An 18,831-nucleotide genomic window follows, 5' to 3' on the forward strand; every position below is an offset into this window, starting at 1 on the left:
TAATCGTTGGGCTAAGTACAACGTAACTTGCGCGTAAATTATTAGATTTGCGGGTTATTTGTTAGATGGCAAGTTTTCTAATACCATTTTAACATCCTTTATTCTCTATTTTTGTATCAGTCCTAATTTAGCCATTGTCAAATATGGGGCTCTTTGTGGCTCGGTAACTAACTTGATCCTTTCCCATGTACATTTTTTTTATACAACTTAGAATGGCAAACAAGCTGACGGCCCATCTGATGGAAAGTAGCCTGCACTAACAGGATACGATGGCGGAGCACCAATGAAGGGTGATAGATGAGAATGAAAACAGGCCAGTTAGCACATCATGATGAATTCATCAGGAATTAACCATGATAGTTTCCAGAGAGAACCGCGAGCAGGTCGACCTGGTTGGGTATATACCCAATGCTAGCAATGGGATTCTCAGTCTCCATTACTAACAATCCCTTTTCCCCCGACTCAATGGGATTGACAGTCCGCATTACTAGCAATTCCTCCCCCGCTCTGTGTCCTTCCATTAGGTGCTTTCGCGTTTATAAAATTAATAGAATACAGAAATACCTGCGCTTTGCATTATCTTCTTTGTGAGTGTGATATAAACAAAAAATAATTACTTGAAAAGACATAAAACAGGAAAATTTAGCGCAGTGTTAATAAACAATAGCCTAGGTATTTCAGCTGCGTTATTTCCAGCGTCAAATGGAGTGAACGACTGTTTGCCCTTCTTTTCTTTTTTGCAAAAAGTTTTCACGAAACAAACAGAGAGTGGAATAAAAGAAAACAATGGCCATAGCTGAAGGCGATCCGCGCGAGTATCTCAAACAAAGACCAATAAAAGTAAATGACGACGAATCTATTGAAAAACGGCATTGTTTCAGTTTTATATAAAAAAAAAAAATGTGTCGAAAATATAATCTCTGGTAGAGCAGCTAGAGGCGTTTGTCGATTCTTACCGTTGTGGTGGACATAACTATCAATATTTTTTTTTATACGAGTTAGGACGGCAAACAAGCTGACGGCCTACCTGATGGAAAGTGGTAAGCGTCGCCTATAGACATGAGACATGACAGAGTGTACTGTTTCGCTCATGATACCCCCCATGCGTTACCATTCATGTGGACTCAGGTGTTATTCCTCTGTACTCTGTAAATTCACTGCCATATATGCAAACACAACTGCTTCACAGTAGAAACACAAATGGGACAGATGTACCCAAGCAAACGACTTTTGTACAAAGTACCCCTCTGGTAAATAATAATAATAATCTACCCAATCGGTTATCGAACCGTGAGAACTTCAAAAAAAGCTTCGAAGCTAGTTCTAATTATTAGTTATTTATTTATTTATTACAACCACTGGGTGAGCCTTACAGTCTTCCAATACGCTCACCCAGGAATTATTATTATTACTAACTATATCCCATGGCTTCACTCGCCTGAATTGATGTATAAAGAATTCTACATATTACGTTAGAATATAATGTACCCTTGTACCAAATTTCTTTCAAATCCATTTAGTACTTTTTGCATTAAAAAGTAACAAACATCCATTATTTGGGCATGTATGTGTTGGTTTGCCCTTGCCGATTGGGCAGTTCCAAGTTTATTTTACTGGATTTGCTGTAATAACGAATTTGTTGTTGTTTTAGATATGGTTTTAATATGTGAACAACTGAACTATATAAATTTACAATAATTTGAATATATATGAAACGAAGAGGTGACGGTATATAATGCAATTCAATTATAACGAATGACGTGAATGTGGCTGCTGATTAGTAGGTCGTCGCAATTTGCTTCACACTTCACGGTCTTTGCAACAACCATAGATTATGCAGTAACATCCATCTTCTCGTATTTCCACTTATTTATCCATTTGTCCATTGTAAAAGTTTTCATTTACACTAGTATTATAAAGAGAAAAGATTTGTATTTTTGTGTGTATGTTTGTAATAAATAAACTCAAAAACTACTTTGCCGTTTTCGAAAATTCTTTCACCATTAGAAAGCTACATTCACCCTGAGTATCATAGGCTATATTTATTGCTAGAAAAGATTAGGGATCTTTACTAAAACTTTAGTAACGTAACTCAAGGTGTAAGAAAACGCTATAAAATATCTATCGTCGCGTGCGCTGCGGAAACTATTGGTAATAGAACAAAAGTATGTTCTACAATATTGAAGAAAATATCAATAACTACAGAAAACTTCGCGGTACTATATGTCCAACTATTATCGTTATGTCGCAATAAGCACTTTTAAAAAGGTTGTAAAATTGTCCACTCGTGCAAAGCCGGGACGGGCCGCTAGTTTATAATATTTATATTTGATTTGAAAATTTGTTCTTTTGTTTGAGAGAACAATATACACTTTCGGTTTGATCATGAAAATAACTTGTATTGTTACAATTAAAATAGATTTTTTGAAAAACAAAATCTGCATATATTTGTTTTAATAATGCTAAAACTCTATTTCAGACATCGATACTAATTGGCTTACCTTCCGACCAATAACGATTTAGCTACCGTGACATCCAATTTATCAATCACTTCGCATTCAGTTACCTTGATATCTAAAAGCACTGCGGCTATTAACATCACTGGCATAATCCTTTACAAGCTTTCCAAATAATTAATCTGTTTCAAGGTAACGAAATTAAACCACTATAGTACGCAAACGTCCGCTAGATGGCGCTGACATTAATTAATACGGAAATAAAATGGCGGCGGTGAAACCGTTATGATTTTAATTAATCACGCATAACGTAGCTATTTAAAATATAAATAACGTTGATATTCAGAATATTAAAATATTCAATTCAATTTTATCTTGATACCAAATGAAATTTTAGCTGAGAAGAACGGACAAGAAACTAACCTAGTTTTTTTGTGAATAATCCTTTCTAAATAGGTGAGGTTTTTATGAATAAAAATTTTTTTATGCAACTTAGAATGTCAAACTAGATGACGGCCACCTGACGGAAAGTGGTAACCGTCGCCTATAGACATGAACAGTATCATGAACATAACAGACTATACTGTTTCGCCAATAATATCCCCATTTGGATTTAAATATATGGTTCATGTTTTTATTACGGGAATCAATCAAGTAACTGATTACTATGTATTTTATTATCTCTATTTAAGAGGAACCGACATCTTTTCCTTTCCATGGAAAGGTCTACGCTATCCGTACACGGGGCGCATTTGATGAACAATTTACAAACATATAGGACCCGCGATAATAATATTTGTACCCTTATTGACTTTCAAATGAAGTGACCCGAAGACCGAAACAAAATCAATCGCTTTTTATATAAGGCTATGGTGGGATGATTCAAGAGCGCGGACAGGAGAAAAGAATTATTTATTTCTATAGAGAGAACCTTGAGTTTTAAAATTCTAACTTATTTTATCAGAGAAAGATGTTGTACAAAAATCGTTTGCTTGAGCATCTCTGTCCCATTCGTGTTTCTACCGTGAAGCAGTTGTGTTTGTACGGCTGTGTTTCGGTTTGAAGGGAATATGACAGCGAATTTACAGCATACAGAGGAATAACACCTGAGTCCTCAGGAATGGCAACGCATGGGGGGGGAGGTATCATGGGCGAACCAGTATTCTGTTATGTCCATGAGCAGTACGCTCATGTCTATAGGCCACGGATACCACTTACCATCAGGTGGGCCGTCAGCTTGTTTGCCATTCCTGAGGACTCAGGTGTTATGCCTCTGTACCCTGTAAATTCACAGCCATACAGCCCACCCTTTAAACCGAAACACAGCCATGCAAACACAACTGCTTCACAGTAGAAACACGGATGGTACAGAGGTGCCCAAGCAAACGACTTTCGTGCAGTCTCCCTCGGGTAAATATAACATGACTCTACTTTCCATCGCAATCCGGTTAAAGTTTCCTCTTTATAAAACAATAACATTATCCACGCTCCATAGAAATATCGAGGAGGACACACGTGCTACTGACAAGCTATCTTATCAGATATTAATATGGCCCTGTGCGGATACAATGAACGGATACGGGATCCGCAAAGGCGGACTGTCTTTGACAACATTACTACAAGGACAAACACATTATCTGCTCAATATTATTGATCGTACAACGTAAATAATAAAAATCAAATATGCTCAAAACAAAAAAAAAATCTAAATAAAAGAAAGAAAGGAACTACAGTATGGGGTTCTTCAAAAAGGTTATCGGTTTCTTTAGGATCGGCAACGCGCACGTGACACCCCTAGTATTTCAGGCGTCCATAGGCTACAGTGACCGTTTACCATCAGACGGGCTATATGCTTATTTGCCACTTTTGTGGTAAGTATAAAAAAAGAACTTTATTTTAAATAAATATGCGACTAATAATAATAATAAGATAGATCTTATCCCAACTTGACTGGAACAACATCTCAGACGGTTGGGATACCGAGGCGGCTCACTCCCGGGAAGGATGCAGAACGAGGTGTTCTTAGATACTGCCCGTATTGTACGCCGATTTTCTCCCTGGGGCTCTGAACTCGAAACATTGAAAAAAAAAGCGCGTTCCAGAGTGAGAAATCAGGCAATTCGGATATTTTAGTATATTACCACAGTTGGGCTGACCCCATTGAATGACAATGCATGGGCGATTCACGACTAAATTACCATATAACACCCCGTTAATATCCCATTACTGAGCACGCACTCTCACGTAATAGGGGACGACATTAGCCCACTTTTACCATGCTGACCATGCAAGCTCTTTCTCTTACAACAGTCTATTGTAGTTTGTTCCCTTACTTACTTCTTACGACATCCTCGGCATGAAAATTAATGATGTCATATCTTATTATCGTATTATATTTTCCAGCGACTTCAAAAAGGTGATTTTTATTTTGTGTTGGTTGCCTCAGTTTTATTGTAAATCGATTTGGGTTTTTTTCTATTATGAACGGATATACTTACAGATCGATCCCATAGAAGTTTTATCAAAATTAATCAAAATAACATTGTAAAGCCTATTTATTTATAAATTGCTCATCACACTTACAGTAACCCAAAACGTGAGCCATAGGTTTATTTTACAAACTTTACAAAAATTTTTAACAACATTTAAAAGATATATCAAAATTTATTATTAAATATATCAATATCTGGCTACTGAGCAATCAGAGAATTGAGCAAAGAAATAGCCTAATGTATAACCTTCCTCAAGACGTGAGCTGTCAAATTAAAAAAGAATTTTACAAATCCAACTTGTAGTTCCCAAGATTAGCGCGTTCAAACAAACAAACAAACTCCGCTTTATTATTTATTTATTTATTTATAGGATTACCAACATAAGATACAGCTAAACATTTCAATACAATACACTGGTAGATTAGATCTAACTGTTCTTACAGTTATAGGCAACCACAGCATGCCTTGTGTTTGATAAACATTAAAATAGAATTAAATTATTAAATGTCATTAAATAAGTAAAGATATTAACAATATGAATAAATTAAAATTATTATATTAGTATATATATATATATATATATATATATATATATATATATATATATATATATATATATATATATATATATATATATATATATATATATATATATATATATTTTTTTTTTTTGTTTGTAACCGTTGTTGAGTGAATGGATAGATGAATGTTTATTACTTTTTAACGCAAAACCTACTGAACGGATCTGAACGAACTGGTATATGGGTAGGTTTTTTTGTTTTGGATAAAAATGGAATGGTAACCCCGCCTGCGTTAACGGGATACGCTGGCGGAGCACCAGTGAAGGGTGATAGATGAGAATGAAAACAAGCCAGTTAGCCCATAGTTATAGTTTCCAGGGGGGACCGCGTGGAGGTCGACCTGGTTAGGTATATTGCTAGCAATGAGATTTCAGTCTCCATTACTAACAATCCCTTTCCCCCCTATATGGGTAGGTTAGATACTCTTTATTGTTTCCTCCAAAGGTTTACAGTAGTAAATTTATTATAAATAGATACAAACAATTTTTGTATTGATTAACGCGGACGTAGCCGTGGAATGTAACTAGTAATAAATATTAATATATGTAGTATATACAATATATATTAAATAATAATTAATATATTTTATATATAAACGTGCCTACAAACATTTGAAAGACTGGCAACGTACAAGCAACTTCTCTCGTGTTGCAGGTGTTAATGGGGGACGGTAGCCGCTTCCCATCAGGTGGACCGTCTGTTCGTTTGCCTACCTAACAATAAAAAAAAGAATATTATGTCTATGTCAAATTTATCAAAATCGGCTGTATAGTCCCGGCATAGAATAGACCGCCCTTTTCGTTCCCGTGAGTGCTATAAGAGGCGATTAAGGAAGAGATGGGCAGCAGCGTCTCTCTTAAAACATCTCTAAAGTCTAACTAGCGTTTGCCAGTCCAGTTCAGTCAAGCGTGGAAGTTACTAGCAAAAACCCCTAATGGGAGGCCTATGTTCACCAGTGGACAGTTAAAAGCTGATGACGATGACACATTTAATGACATTTGTTGAGCAGTTAAGTCATGATAAGGAAACAAACTAATTTTGACTTAACATTAACATTAGGTAAGGATTTTAGAATTTGAAAAATACATATATACTAATATAATAATTTCCATTATTTATATTGTGTTATTATTCATATTGTTAATATCTTTACTTATTTAATGACATTTAATAATTTAATTCTATTTTAATGTTTATCAAACACAAGGCATGCTGTGGTTGCCTATAACTGTAAGAACAGTTAGATCTAATCTACCAGTGTATTGTATTGAAATGTTTAGCTGTATCTTATTTTGGTAATCCTATAAATAAATAAATAAATAATAAAGCGGAGTTTGTTTGTTTGTTTGAACGCGCTAATCCTGGGAACTACAAGTTGGATTTGTAAAATTCTTATTGAATTTGTCAGCTCACGTCTTGAGGTCTATATATAATGGGGTTAAGAAAAAACATGAATCACTTTATATTCCAATCAGTCAACAATACAATACCCCAGTCACATGGACGACACTGTGTGTACAGCAAGTACCGTATAAAAGACCATGATTCTATAGGGCCATCAATGTCACAAACTTAGCTAAGTAAACATGAAAAACCGACTGATTATTCATTCTCAACACTCTCCCAATGACTTTAAATGTGGTGATCTAAAATTGTCACTTGTGTATAAAGAATTCAAAGGTGATTCACATTTGTAGTTCATCTTAACTATCATTTTCTGGGGGGAAAGGGATTGTTAACAATGGAGTTTGACAGCCCCATTGCTAGCAATATGCCTTATTAGGTCGACCTCCACGTGGTTCCCCCTGGAAACCATCGTGAACAATTCTTGTTGAATTCGTCACGATGGGCTAACTGACCTACTTCACCTCACCTATCATTCTTCACTGGTGCCCCGCCGGTGTATACCGATAGTGCGGATGGGGTTGCCATTCCATTGTCATCCATTAAAAAAAAACTATCATTTTCTATGAAGGAACTCTTATAAGGGTCAATTGTCTCGTATTTCTGATTAAATATATCTAATGGTGTGGTCCCAGCATAGACTGGGCTACCCCTTTCTTTTTCATGGGTGTCGTAAGAGACGACTAAGGGAACATAACGGTCGATGAATGGGCAGCAACGTCCCTCTTCAAACATCACCAAATCCTAACTGCGGTTGTCCATCCTCCTGCTAAATGTGGCAACTACTAGCAAAACCCTCCTTATGGGAAAGGCTATAGAAAAAGAACTCTTTGCGTTGCTCATTAGTTGTTAGTTTTAATTTAAATATTTATACGATTATGTATGCATACTAGTTTTTATTCGAGACTTTACCTAACCAGGACATATTACCAGAGGGAGACTTTGTACAAAAGTCGATTGCTTAGGTACCTCTTTCCCATTCGTGTTTCTACCGTGAAGCAGTTGTTTGCATGGCTGTGTTTCGGTTTGAAGGGTGGGATATGGCGTGAATTTACAGGGTACAGAGGAATAACACCTGAGTCCTCAGGAATGGCAACGCATGGAGGATATCATGGGCGAAACAGACTCGGTTATGTCCATGGTACTGCTCATGTCTATAGGCGACGGTTACCACTTTCCATCAGGTGGGCCGTCAGCTTGTTTGCCATTCTAAGTCGTATAAAAAAAAATATTAATTGATCAGGATTAAACATCATGTCCTACAGCCTCAATGGTCGCGTACTGCGCGATTTCAGAGATGTTTCCTCCCACAAACACTCAGGTTGTGGAATAAGCTCCCTGCCGAGGTTTTCCCGAGAGACTACAGCATGGGGTTCTTCAAAAGGGGGGTAAAGAGGTTTCTTCAGGGTCGGCAACGCACGCGTAATACCTCTGGTATTACAGGTGTTCATAGGCTACGGTAACTACTTACCATCAGGTGGGCCGTATGCTTGTTTGCCACCTCAGTAGTATTAAAAAAAATAGTCTGTCTTTCTTCAACTCAAAAGTTCAAATTTCGTGACCATTGGTTGAGCTATTTATTAAACAACATTTAGGGTTGGCAAACGCTCGCGTAACATCCCTGATATTACAGGCATCCATGGGCTACGGTATGACTGTTTACCATCAAACAAACCGTATGCTTGTTTACCTCCAAAGTAGTATAAAAACCAAAAACCGATTCATCAGAAATAACAAACTAAATTAAGTAAATCCTATTAATATAATAAATGTGAACCGACCGATATGGTTGGATGTTTGGTTACTCTTTCACACTAAAATTGCTGAACGAATTTGAATGAGATTTGGTACACGGGTAGGTTATATCCTAACTTAGCATATAGGAAACTTTATGTACCGATCCACGCGAGCAAAGCCACGGGATACAGCTAGTTTATTAATACTAATAAGGATATAAAATTAGCTTATAAGCCAATTGTATATGTAAAATTATGAATGTCATTAATGCTTGAATAAATTATCAAATTTTGCTTACTAAACAATATCATAATCATCGAAGGATAAGCAGCTCAAGTGGCAATGACCTGGTTACATAGCTTTAAGAACCGACAACCGATAGGGAAGAAAGGTTCTTGAATGGTGCCCCGTACAGGCAAACGTTGTGTAGGACGACTCCCTACTAGATGGAGTTAAGACCTCAAATGCATTGCAGGGATGCAGATGAGTCAGGACCATTCTTTATGGTAATCTATGGGGGAGCACTAGACATATAATCACTGAGATGATGAAGATTAAATGATTGGTACACACATGCCTGTAACTCCAAATAAACTGTCAGTTTGTCTCATATTGGATTTTCTGGAAGAAATCTCTTTTATGAATGAATGAATGAGTATACTTTATTTGCATTATACAATATAGGAAATAAGCAAGACAATTTACAAACACAACGATACAATTGTATAAGTACAGTAAGGCGGTGTTATTGCTGAGAGCAATCTTTTCAAGACAACCTTAAGGTAATGGACTAATTGTTGTACAAGTAGGTAAAAAATATAATGTAAAAATATATGAATTTAGAGATAAGCTCGTCCTTGAGCACATTATGTTTAATTTATTATTCTGATACAATACCTTTTTTATGTACAACAAAGAATTAAAGAATAAACTTGGATATTTTTACATAGGTATCACAGATTCTCGTAGAAAATGGTAAATTGCTAAAACAATTTTATATCCTAATATTATAAAATTTCCAATTACGAATCACCAAAAGTGACAATCTTAGAACCGGATCTCGATAAATAGTTTTTTAACAGGATAACAAATAAAAATAACAAGGAAACAAATTGCCTATGTTGTTGTAAGACAACGACCTTTGCACAGTCGAATTCTATTAGAGGACGAAGCAACTGAATCCTAAACAAACCGTATACGCCGCGCGACCGAGTCAAGAAACCTTCTGTGATCGTGAGCGGACTAAACTCGAGCCGTAATGTTGAACTTCTTTCATAGTTATGTAACATAACAATGTTATGTGACTAATGGATTTAAAAATAAACATATTCGCGCAAAATATTCTGATCACGAGACTGTATTAAAGTTCCGAGCAAAGTGGCTAAACAAACTATTGCAATATACGTTCTAAAGGCTTATTTTTAAACCTACTTCCAAAACACGAATTCTTTTTTTTATTATTATATTTATTTAAGTACTAGTATTTTTGTCCGCTACTTTGTACACGATATTGGATGTTTTTTTTTTTATTTATTTATCCAAAGCACAAAATACATTCTATAAAAATAGATACCACATAACAACATTTCAAAAATTATAAATTTAAATTACAGTTACAATTATTTACAGTCGGTACAATTCTAATTTTTTTCTTTTTAATTACTATTAAAAAGAAAAAAATAGAATTACTTACTATTCTTATTATAAAGATAATATTTTTGTTATACAACTTAGAATGGCAAACAAGCTGACGGCCCACCTGATGGAATGTGGTAACCGTCGTCTATAGACATGAGCAGTACCATGGACATAACGTTTTTTTTTTCTCTCTCTCTCTTCCACCTGTGTAAATCATATAATTGTTCCACGACCTTCCTTTCGTTCATATTGTCTGATTTGGTTGAGTCTTGATTGTTAAAATATATCCTATGATGTCCTAACATTGACACTGTTAGGACCAGACGGAGACTTTGTACAAAAGTCGATTGCTTGGGCACCTCTATCCCATTCATGTTTCTACCGTGAAGCAGTTGTGTTTGCATGGCTGTGTTTCGGTTTGAAGGGTGGGATATGGCGTGAATTTACTGGGTACAGAGGAATAACACCTGAGTCCTCAGAAATGGCAACGCATGGGGGATATCGTGGGCAAAACAGTATACTCTGTTATGTCCATGGTACTGCTCATGTCTATAGGCGACGGTTACCACTTTCCATCAGGTAGACCGTCAGCCTGTTTGCCATTCTAAGTTGTATAAAAAAAAAGATTAAGTGCCTAAAAGGACAAAACTAAATAATACTAAAAAAAAAAGATTTATATGTACATAAGTATCTAGGTAGCTTACTATACCTGTCGCTAGATATATATTCTGCATATATTAAATATATATATATATATATATATATATATATATATATATAATTAAATTTATTTATACAAATGCCTCCACCCATTGTACTAATACAAACAACTTTACACTTCTTTGAATTCACCCTTAAAATGGTGAAATGAAGTGAAAAATGTTTGTAAGTATAGGAAAATTATATTATAAACCAGTAACCCGCCCCGGTTTTGCACGGTTTTTTTGTTTCTGAAATACAGTTCATGTGTAGGTCCTGGCATAGAATAGGCCACCATTCTATTGGGTGTCATAAGAGACGACTAAGGAAGCTTATGGTGGAGGGATGTGCAGCAGCGTTACTCTTACCAACACACCTGCCAGGGGGGAAAGGGATTGTTTGTAATGGGATCTAGCTGAACCATTGCTAGCAATACACCCTATCAGTTCGACCTCCACGTGGTTATCCCTGGAAGCTATCGTTGTTCTATTCTAGTGGAATTCGTCATAATGAGGTAACTGACCAGCTTTCATCATCATCTATCATCCCTCACTGGTGCCCCGCCAACGTATACCGATAGCGCAGGCGGGGTTAGTATTCCATTATCATCCATTAAAAAACCCCCACCTGCCAAGCGTGACAACTACTGGCAAAATCCCATTTATGGGGAAAGCTATGTTAAGCAGTTAACATTTAATGGTTAATACAAGAGTTCATATTATTCGCTGATGACATAGGTAAAAGAATTTTTAAAATTTAAAATTTTTTTTAATTTCACTATTATAAAAAACAAATCGAATCTTTTCTAGTGCGAACATGTAGATAATTAGAATATGGTATTCATTTTTTATTTTTGGTAAACACGCCGATGGCCCACCTGATATAAAGTGGTAACCGTCGCCTATAGACATGATAGTACCATGGACGTAACAGAGTATACTGTTTCGCTCATGATACTCCTCATGCGTTGCCATTCCTGAAGGACTCAGGTGTTATTCCTCTGTACCCTGTAAATTCACTGTCATATCCCACTCTTCAAACTGAAACACAGCCATGCAAACAAAACTGCTTCACGGTAGAAACACAAATAGGACAATGGTGCTCAAGCAAATGATTTTTGTTCAAAGCATCCCTCTGGTGATCATATCAAAGTTATGCTAACAAACTCGTCAGTAAACTCTAATAGGGTATATTATGTCACAGTTAAGTCTTTAAGTTAATAACAAAATTTCAAATTACTAATAACAATAACTTTTCGTGTAAGGTACTTTTATAAAAATATATATGTTATAATTTATTACATTAAAAAATGAAAAGTCGAAAAGCCAATCAGATTCAACAAATGAGAGTTTTCCAATTTGTACAGAAACAATCCGAAAAGTTCAAAGCATTTTTTTTTTTGTAATTTCATCACGTACACGATACGGTTTTCATTAATTCTCTGTTAGGCCCAGTTCTATGTGGATACAGTACAAAAAAGACAATAATAATTCTTCTGAAATATCTATTTTTACGGTACAGATAAAAGGCGGCGCCGTCCGCCATTTTCCCGCGTAATTAAACGTCAAGCGGCCATTTTGTGCGTGTAATAAACATGCACGACCGTGCGAGTTAGCTGTGAACCTGTCACGTGACACACTGTACACTGACGCGTTTTTGTAATTAAATAAGATTTGATTGATATCTTTATCCATAATAATTAATTAAAACTAAAGTTGTGTAACTTTACGTATGATATTTTTATTTCTCGGTTAATTAATTTGTTTGAATATACTTCCAAATAAATGTGAATTTGGTTAAGTAAATTATAAAAAAATTATATAGGAAAATAATATTAAAATGTCCTATTCAAAATTGAAAAAAGAAGTTAAAATTAATCATAAATAAGTTGTAAATTTTTTAGTCTTGTATAAATTAACATTTTCTTCCGTACATAATTAATAAATATGTTCAATTGTGGTAAAAAGAAAACTCTACCAATATGTTATTAAACCCTGTCAAATACTTCACAATATAGTAGCAAATAAACATACAGTTCACTTAACCGGTTACCTTAACCGGTTAACATAGCCTATGAACGCCTTTAATACCAGGAACATTGCACGGACATTGCCGACACTGAAAATAAGAAATAAAGTCATTTTTTTAGATCCATACAGTTACTCTTATAAAAACAGCAAGGAGCTCATTCCATAATCTGAGCGTTCGTGGGAGAAAGCACCTCAAAACTAGGTTTATGCAGATTCTAAGACATGGGAGTGAACTCTCTGACTTTGACCAATAGTACAATAGTAGAAGGTGGCCATGAACATCATGCCAAACAATTCCTTTAAGTAATCTATTAAAGAAGTGGTAGAACATACAGAGGAAAGCCTCTTTAGGGACTTAAAAATTTAATACCGCAATAATTTAATTCCCACAATATTTTACTTTATAATTTAAGATCTGTCGCTATTAAGCTTCACTGAAATGTTGTTCACAGATATTTAACAAAACAATATTATCCGAGAAAAGAAAACACAATCGGAAAGTTTAACTGCAAGAATTTTTTTGTACGGAATCTTAAAACAAACCATTGTGCAAAAAAGTCACGATGCCTCCTGTCTGCTACAGCTTTCCTAAAACAATATATAAAGTAATGGAAAACATGTGGGAAATTACTTTTACCAAGTTTAATTTTATATAGAATTATTATATATAAACATATATCTTTTATATAAATAAAAATGATTTGCCAAATGTTAATACATTCGAGAACTGTTCTTTCAACTGTACGTATCCGAGCGCATTACTTCAGAAAGGCTGCACTTATTTGACCAATTGGTTTTTGTTATATTTGTAATTGGCATGATAAGAGTTATATAAAACAAAATAATTGAGAAATCGTGCGATAATAATAAAAAATAGAATTAATAAAATTCTATATAAAAAATGAGCGAGTAACTGAGGAGGGAGATTTAATCTCTCAGTGTTTTCTCTCGGTAATCTTTCAAATTTAGCCTCTGGGAAGCAACAGTCGACGAATATATCTGCCTACCCTATTAGATATTACAGTCGGTATTTTTATACAAATAAAAGTAATTTTATTTATATTTAAATCTAATTTAAAAGTAATCATATTTATACTGTGTTACTGTCTTCTCAATTCAGATTTAAATGATTTTTATTCAAATATACTTATTTACAATCACTTTTAGACCGTCATCTTTGAAATTAACAAGTTAAATTATGTTGTAATAGTAATGAGATTTAATTATATTATACGATGTAATAAAAATTCTTCTTGTAAATATAATTAATTTCTCAGTTTAATCAAATGCAGATATTGTAACAAAACATTGCACTAGCATTCCTTTAAAATACCAAGGAGAATACATCATAAATTATGCATTCATTGACACCACAGTGCCTGTAGAGCACGGTTGGACTCAGCCGTTAAAATTATCTAACGTCACGTCACTACTGCGATCATGATCACAGACAATTAGTCCATTAACCCAAAATAGATCCAATACAGTCCATCACCCTCACAAAGACCTAATTATTGGCTGCAAAAGAAAGCGATTTCACCAAAAGTCATGAATATTAAAACGCTACATTAGGTGTTTTCGTAAGTTCGTCACCGCGCTATGTTTTCTGGTCACGTACACGCGGGGAACAATGACAGTTTCTAATCGGCATCAATTACACAACCGATCATTGCCGCTTTAAGGGGCCAATGTCGTGGTCCACTCGTCTAGAATAACGAATATGAAGGAGATATGACACATCCGGAATAAACGGAAACCTCCGACGACATACGACACTCAGAGACGATACATGTCTGCGGAATATGTATAAAAGCGCTACACTTTCGGAACACAGCATCAATCGACTCTGGTCAGTCAGAGCAAAAACACCAAACTAAAAATGAAGGCTTACGTTTGTGTTCTACTATTGGCAGCTGTGGCCCTAGCTGAGCCACCTCGGTATAGGCAAACGAAATATAGATTCGCAAGAGGAGAACTCGAAGAATCCGGTTCTGGAAAAGAGGATAAGGCGAAGACTGAAGAAGCTCCATATCCTGCAGCTGGATTCAAACCATCTAAAGAATTTAAATTGCCATCTCGACAAGAAGTTGCTCCACCGTCTACTTCTTATGGCGTTCCTGATGACAGCTACCAAGCTCCATTCAGGATCCAAACACAACCCGAAGTTGAATATGGTGTACCAAGAAACACCGAAGCGATGGTGAAAAGAGCAGAAGAAAAAGAGGGAAGCGAAGAAGAAAGCAAGGAAGGTGAAAAGAGTGAGAAACCTGAAAAAAGCGAAGAAGGTGAGAGTGAAGAAAAAAGTGAAGTAGAAGACCTTAAAGGCGAGGAGAAGAAAAAAGGCGGAGAAGAAGAAAAGAAGGGTGAAGGTGAAAAGAAAGAAAAAACTGAAGAGGAGCCAAAGGATGATGTGGTGAGTGAACAGGGTGCGTACTACGTACTCCTTCCTGGCTCCCAGTTGCAAAGAGTCCAATACAACACGCAGAATGACTTAACTAAGATGGCATATACTGCTCAACTCCAGTACAAAGATGAAGACCGTGCTCCATTATATATCTACACTGCAGTTCCTGAGTATACCGTACCTTTAGCTCAGTATCAATTCCCGACCTCCGCCGCCTATTTCCAATTATATTAGAACCATTGAAAAAATAGCATTTTATTGCAAATTGATGCAATTTAAATTTAAAAGGTGCTCTTTTCAAATAGTCCATTATGCGCTAACTCGCCGTTGATTCATCCTAAATGTTTCCCTTTCATCTCGCACTGGGGTTTTGACTAGTTATATAAATTATTTATTTATTTTTAGACCTCGCAATAAACTGTGATTTACATAACATATTTGTTTTAATTTTCACTTTGAAACAGTTCCATTGAATTCTGGCAAACGGTAATGTGGTATTTGCAAAGCTGTTTATCATAACAATGTCTGACTGATTTGGTAATATTCTTACCACGCCGTGTTCGTTTCCAATCAGTTTAACCTTTAGAAACATAAACAAAACGGTTTACACAAGAAATACGTAATAATAGCTCATTTAAATAATTTTGTTTTAATGGAAAAATCTTAATTACCCTACATTTTATGGGCAAATTCGTGTGACCTTCTCGCGTTTCAACTTAAACGATGGTTTATTCTTGCATAAATTATAATATGATCGCCATTTTAAAATAAATTTTAAGATAATTTGCATACTTTACTTATAGAAATATTTCCACTCGACCTATTTTTTTTTTATTAATAAGGATATCATGTTAGGCACTATAGTTTCTTTATAGCAAACAAGAGAAGGAATCATAATACATAATAATTTTTGCAAATGAAAATTTTAACAATCACATTCGTGACTTCTTTATAGCTAAATTAATCGTGTGGACAAAAATTTATTATTTTATTTAAGTATAAAAAATATATAAATTATCATTTCTATAACAGAAAAAAACCGGTTACGTGCGAGTCGGACTCGCGCAACGAGGGTTCCGTACAAAATCACAAACTTAATTTTTTTTTTGTGGAATAACTACAAATTTACAGTTTTCGGATTTTCCCCTTTACTTCTATTTAGGTTGCTTCTTGCCAGATTTCATGATTCTAGGTCAATCCCTTTAGATTTTAATTCCTTTTGCAAATGTCAAAATATGCGATACAAATGGAATATAAACTGCCGTATCTTTTGATTGTGTCGATTTTGAAGCTTGATTTTTTTCGCTGCTTTAAAAGATTGCAGATCTGAGTATAATAGCATGATATTAATTTCAACTTGATACCTCCACGCGATCCTGAGAAAAAGCATCTTGACAGATAGATGGACGAACAGATGAACAACGATCTTATAAGGGTTCCGTATTTCCTTTGGAGGTACGGAACCCTAAAAATGTTTTATTATTCAGTCAACTTTAAACTTTGTGCATTACAATTCCCAGAGCATATTTTTATCTTATAATCCGCATGCCGTTCAAAAGATCCGTTCCTAGGAATGCAATTGAGTGGTGCAGTACGTTTTGTATAACGAATCTGGTTCACCGAGCTTTATTCATATATCCAGGGTCGTAGAATAACTAGGTTTCTTTTCGACCGTCTTTTGAACACGGTTTTCAATTAGGTTATACTTTTTATGTCTATTAACTTATAACTCCGTCAGTTGTAAACCGATTTGAAGAATTTTGTTTACATCTGTAAGGATGCACTTCCCAACTTATCTAGTTATTTAGAAATTTTATCAAAATCGGAGCAGTAATTTAGTTTTTAAATGAAAATAATTGGTAATGGCTGAACTGAAGTCGTATTTTTTTTTGTGGAATGTTTATTTATTTATTTAAAAAAAACCAACAGCGCTTTACTAATAAAATTAACAAACATTTTATAACAGAGTAGTATGGCCAACATGTTAACTTAATTATTTAAGTGTAAATAAAATAAATAATATAAATTTATGTAATTGTAATAAATTTGTATGATTTCATACAATTTAATATAAATTACGACACAAAAAGAGGGAGTACTTAATTCATTTGTATTTTTTGTGTGTATGTTACACAATATATCACTCATGATACCCCTTTGCGTTGCAATTCCTGAGGGTTCAGGTGTTTTTGCTCTGTACCCTGTAAATTCACGCCATATCCCACCCTTCAAACAGAAACACAGACATGCAAACACAACTGCTACACGGTAGAATCACGAATGGGACAGAGGTACCCAAGCACACGACTATTATATAAAGTCGCCTATAGACATTTATTTATTTTACATGAACAAAAACAGACATCACAGAGTATACTGTGTCGCCGATAATACCTTATGTTGTCATTCCTGAGAACTAAAATATTATGCCTTTGTACTTTATAAATTCACTGCTATATCCCACCTTTAAAACACAGCCATGCAAACACAACTGCTTCACGGTAAAACCAGGAATAGGACAGTGGTAGCCAAGCAGAGGACTTTCGTACAGTCTCTCTACGGCGAATTTAAATATTTTTTCAATCGGGTATCTACGAAATATTGAATTATTTTTTATGCAGTTTTTCATTTCAAAAGAGTAATAGACTATTCAGCAACGATGCATCGTGATTAATATCATTATTTTATGTAGCGAATTTTATCTACTTCCCCATAAGGAGAGTTTTGCCAGTAGTTGCCACGCTTGGCAGACGGATTGGCAATCGTAGTTAGGTTTTTACAGATGTTTTAAGAGGGACGCTGGTGCCCATCCCTTTACCATAAGTTGCCTTAGTTACCTCTTACGAAACCCACAGGAAAGGAAGGGGTGGCTCATTTTATGCGGGAACCGACACGGAGATCTACTTAATATCAATTTCCCCTAAAATATGGTTGATCGCAATGATGACTCATTTGACTGTTTCATCCGTCATACTCGTAGACGGGTGCTACCTGTAGGAATTGCTCTGCTCTGGTCACTGCAACTGAGTTGTTTTATTGATTTGTTTTAATTATGTACTAATATATATATATATATATATATATATATATATATATATATATATATATATATATATATATATATATATATATATATATATATATATATATATATATATATATATATATATATATATATATATATATTAATTTTATGATCTGATACCGCTTAGTAGTTTGTAAACTTTTTGAAAAAAGCAACAATTGAGTTTCTTGCCCGTTTCTCTTGAAAAAAAAATCATATATATACATATTATCCACAGAAGACTTTGTACAAAATTCGTTTGCTTTGGCACCTCTGTCCCATTCGTGTTTCTATCGTGAAGCAGTTGTGTTTGCATGGCTGTGGTT

General features: G+C 35.0%; 1 protein-coding gene across 1 annotated transcript; it reads left to right on the top strand.

Annotated features, from left to right (window-relative positions):
- The first annotated feature begins 14,140 nt into the window (after positions 1–14,140).
- Positions 14,141–15,891, top strand: LOC113517890 (neurofilament heavy polypeptide-like). The gene has a single exon (XM_031910779.2). It carries the CDS (start codon positions 14,917–14,919, stop codon positions 15,673–15,675), a length of 759 nt encoding a protein of 252 aa, XP_031766639.2. The 5' UTR covers positions 14,141–14,916; the 3' UTR covers positions 15,676–15,891.
- The last annotated feature ends 2,940 nt before the right edge of the window (positions 15,892–18,831 follow it).

The sequence above is a fragment of the Galleria mellonella genome, unplaced genomic scaffold, assembly GCF_026898425.1.
Source record: "Galleria mellonella isolate WM207_F2 unplaced genomic scaffold, CSIRO_AGI_GalMel_v1 utg57, whole genome shotgun sequence".
Taxonomy (NCBI): Eukaryota; Metazoa; Arthropoda; class Insecta; order Lepidoptera; family Pyralidae; genus Galleria; species Galleria mellonella.

Bases quoted from the DNA above. Each gene is read 5' to 3' on its own strand.
- LOC113517890 (XM_031910779.2), top strand. From the start codon at position 14,917: ATGAAGGCTTACGTTTGTGTTCTACTATTGGCAGCTGTGGCCCTAGCT.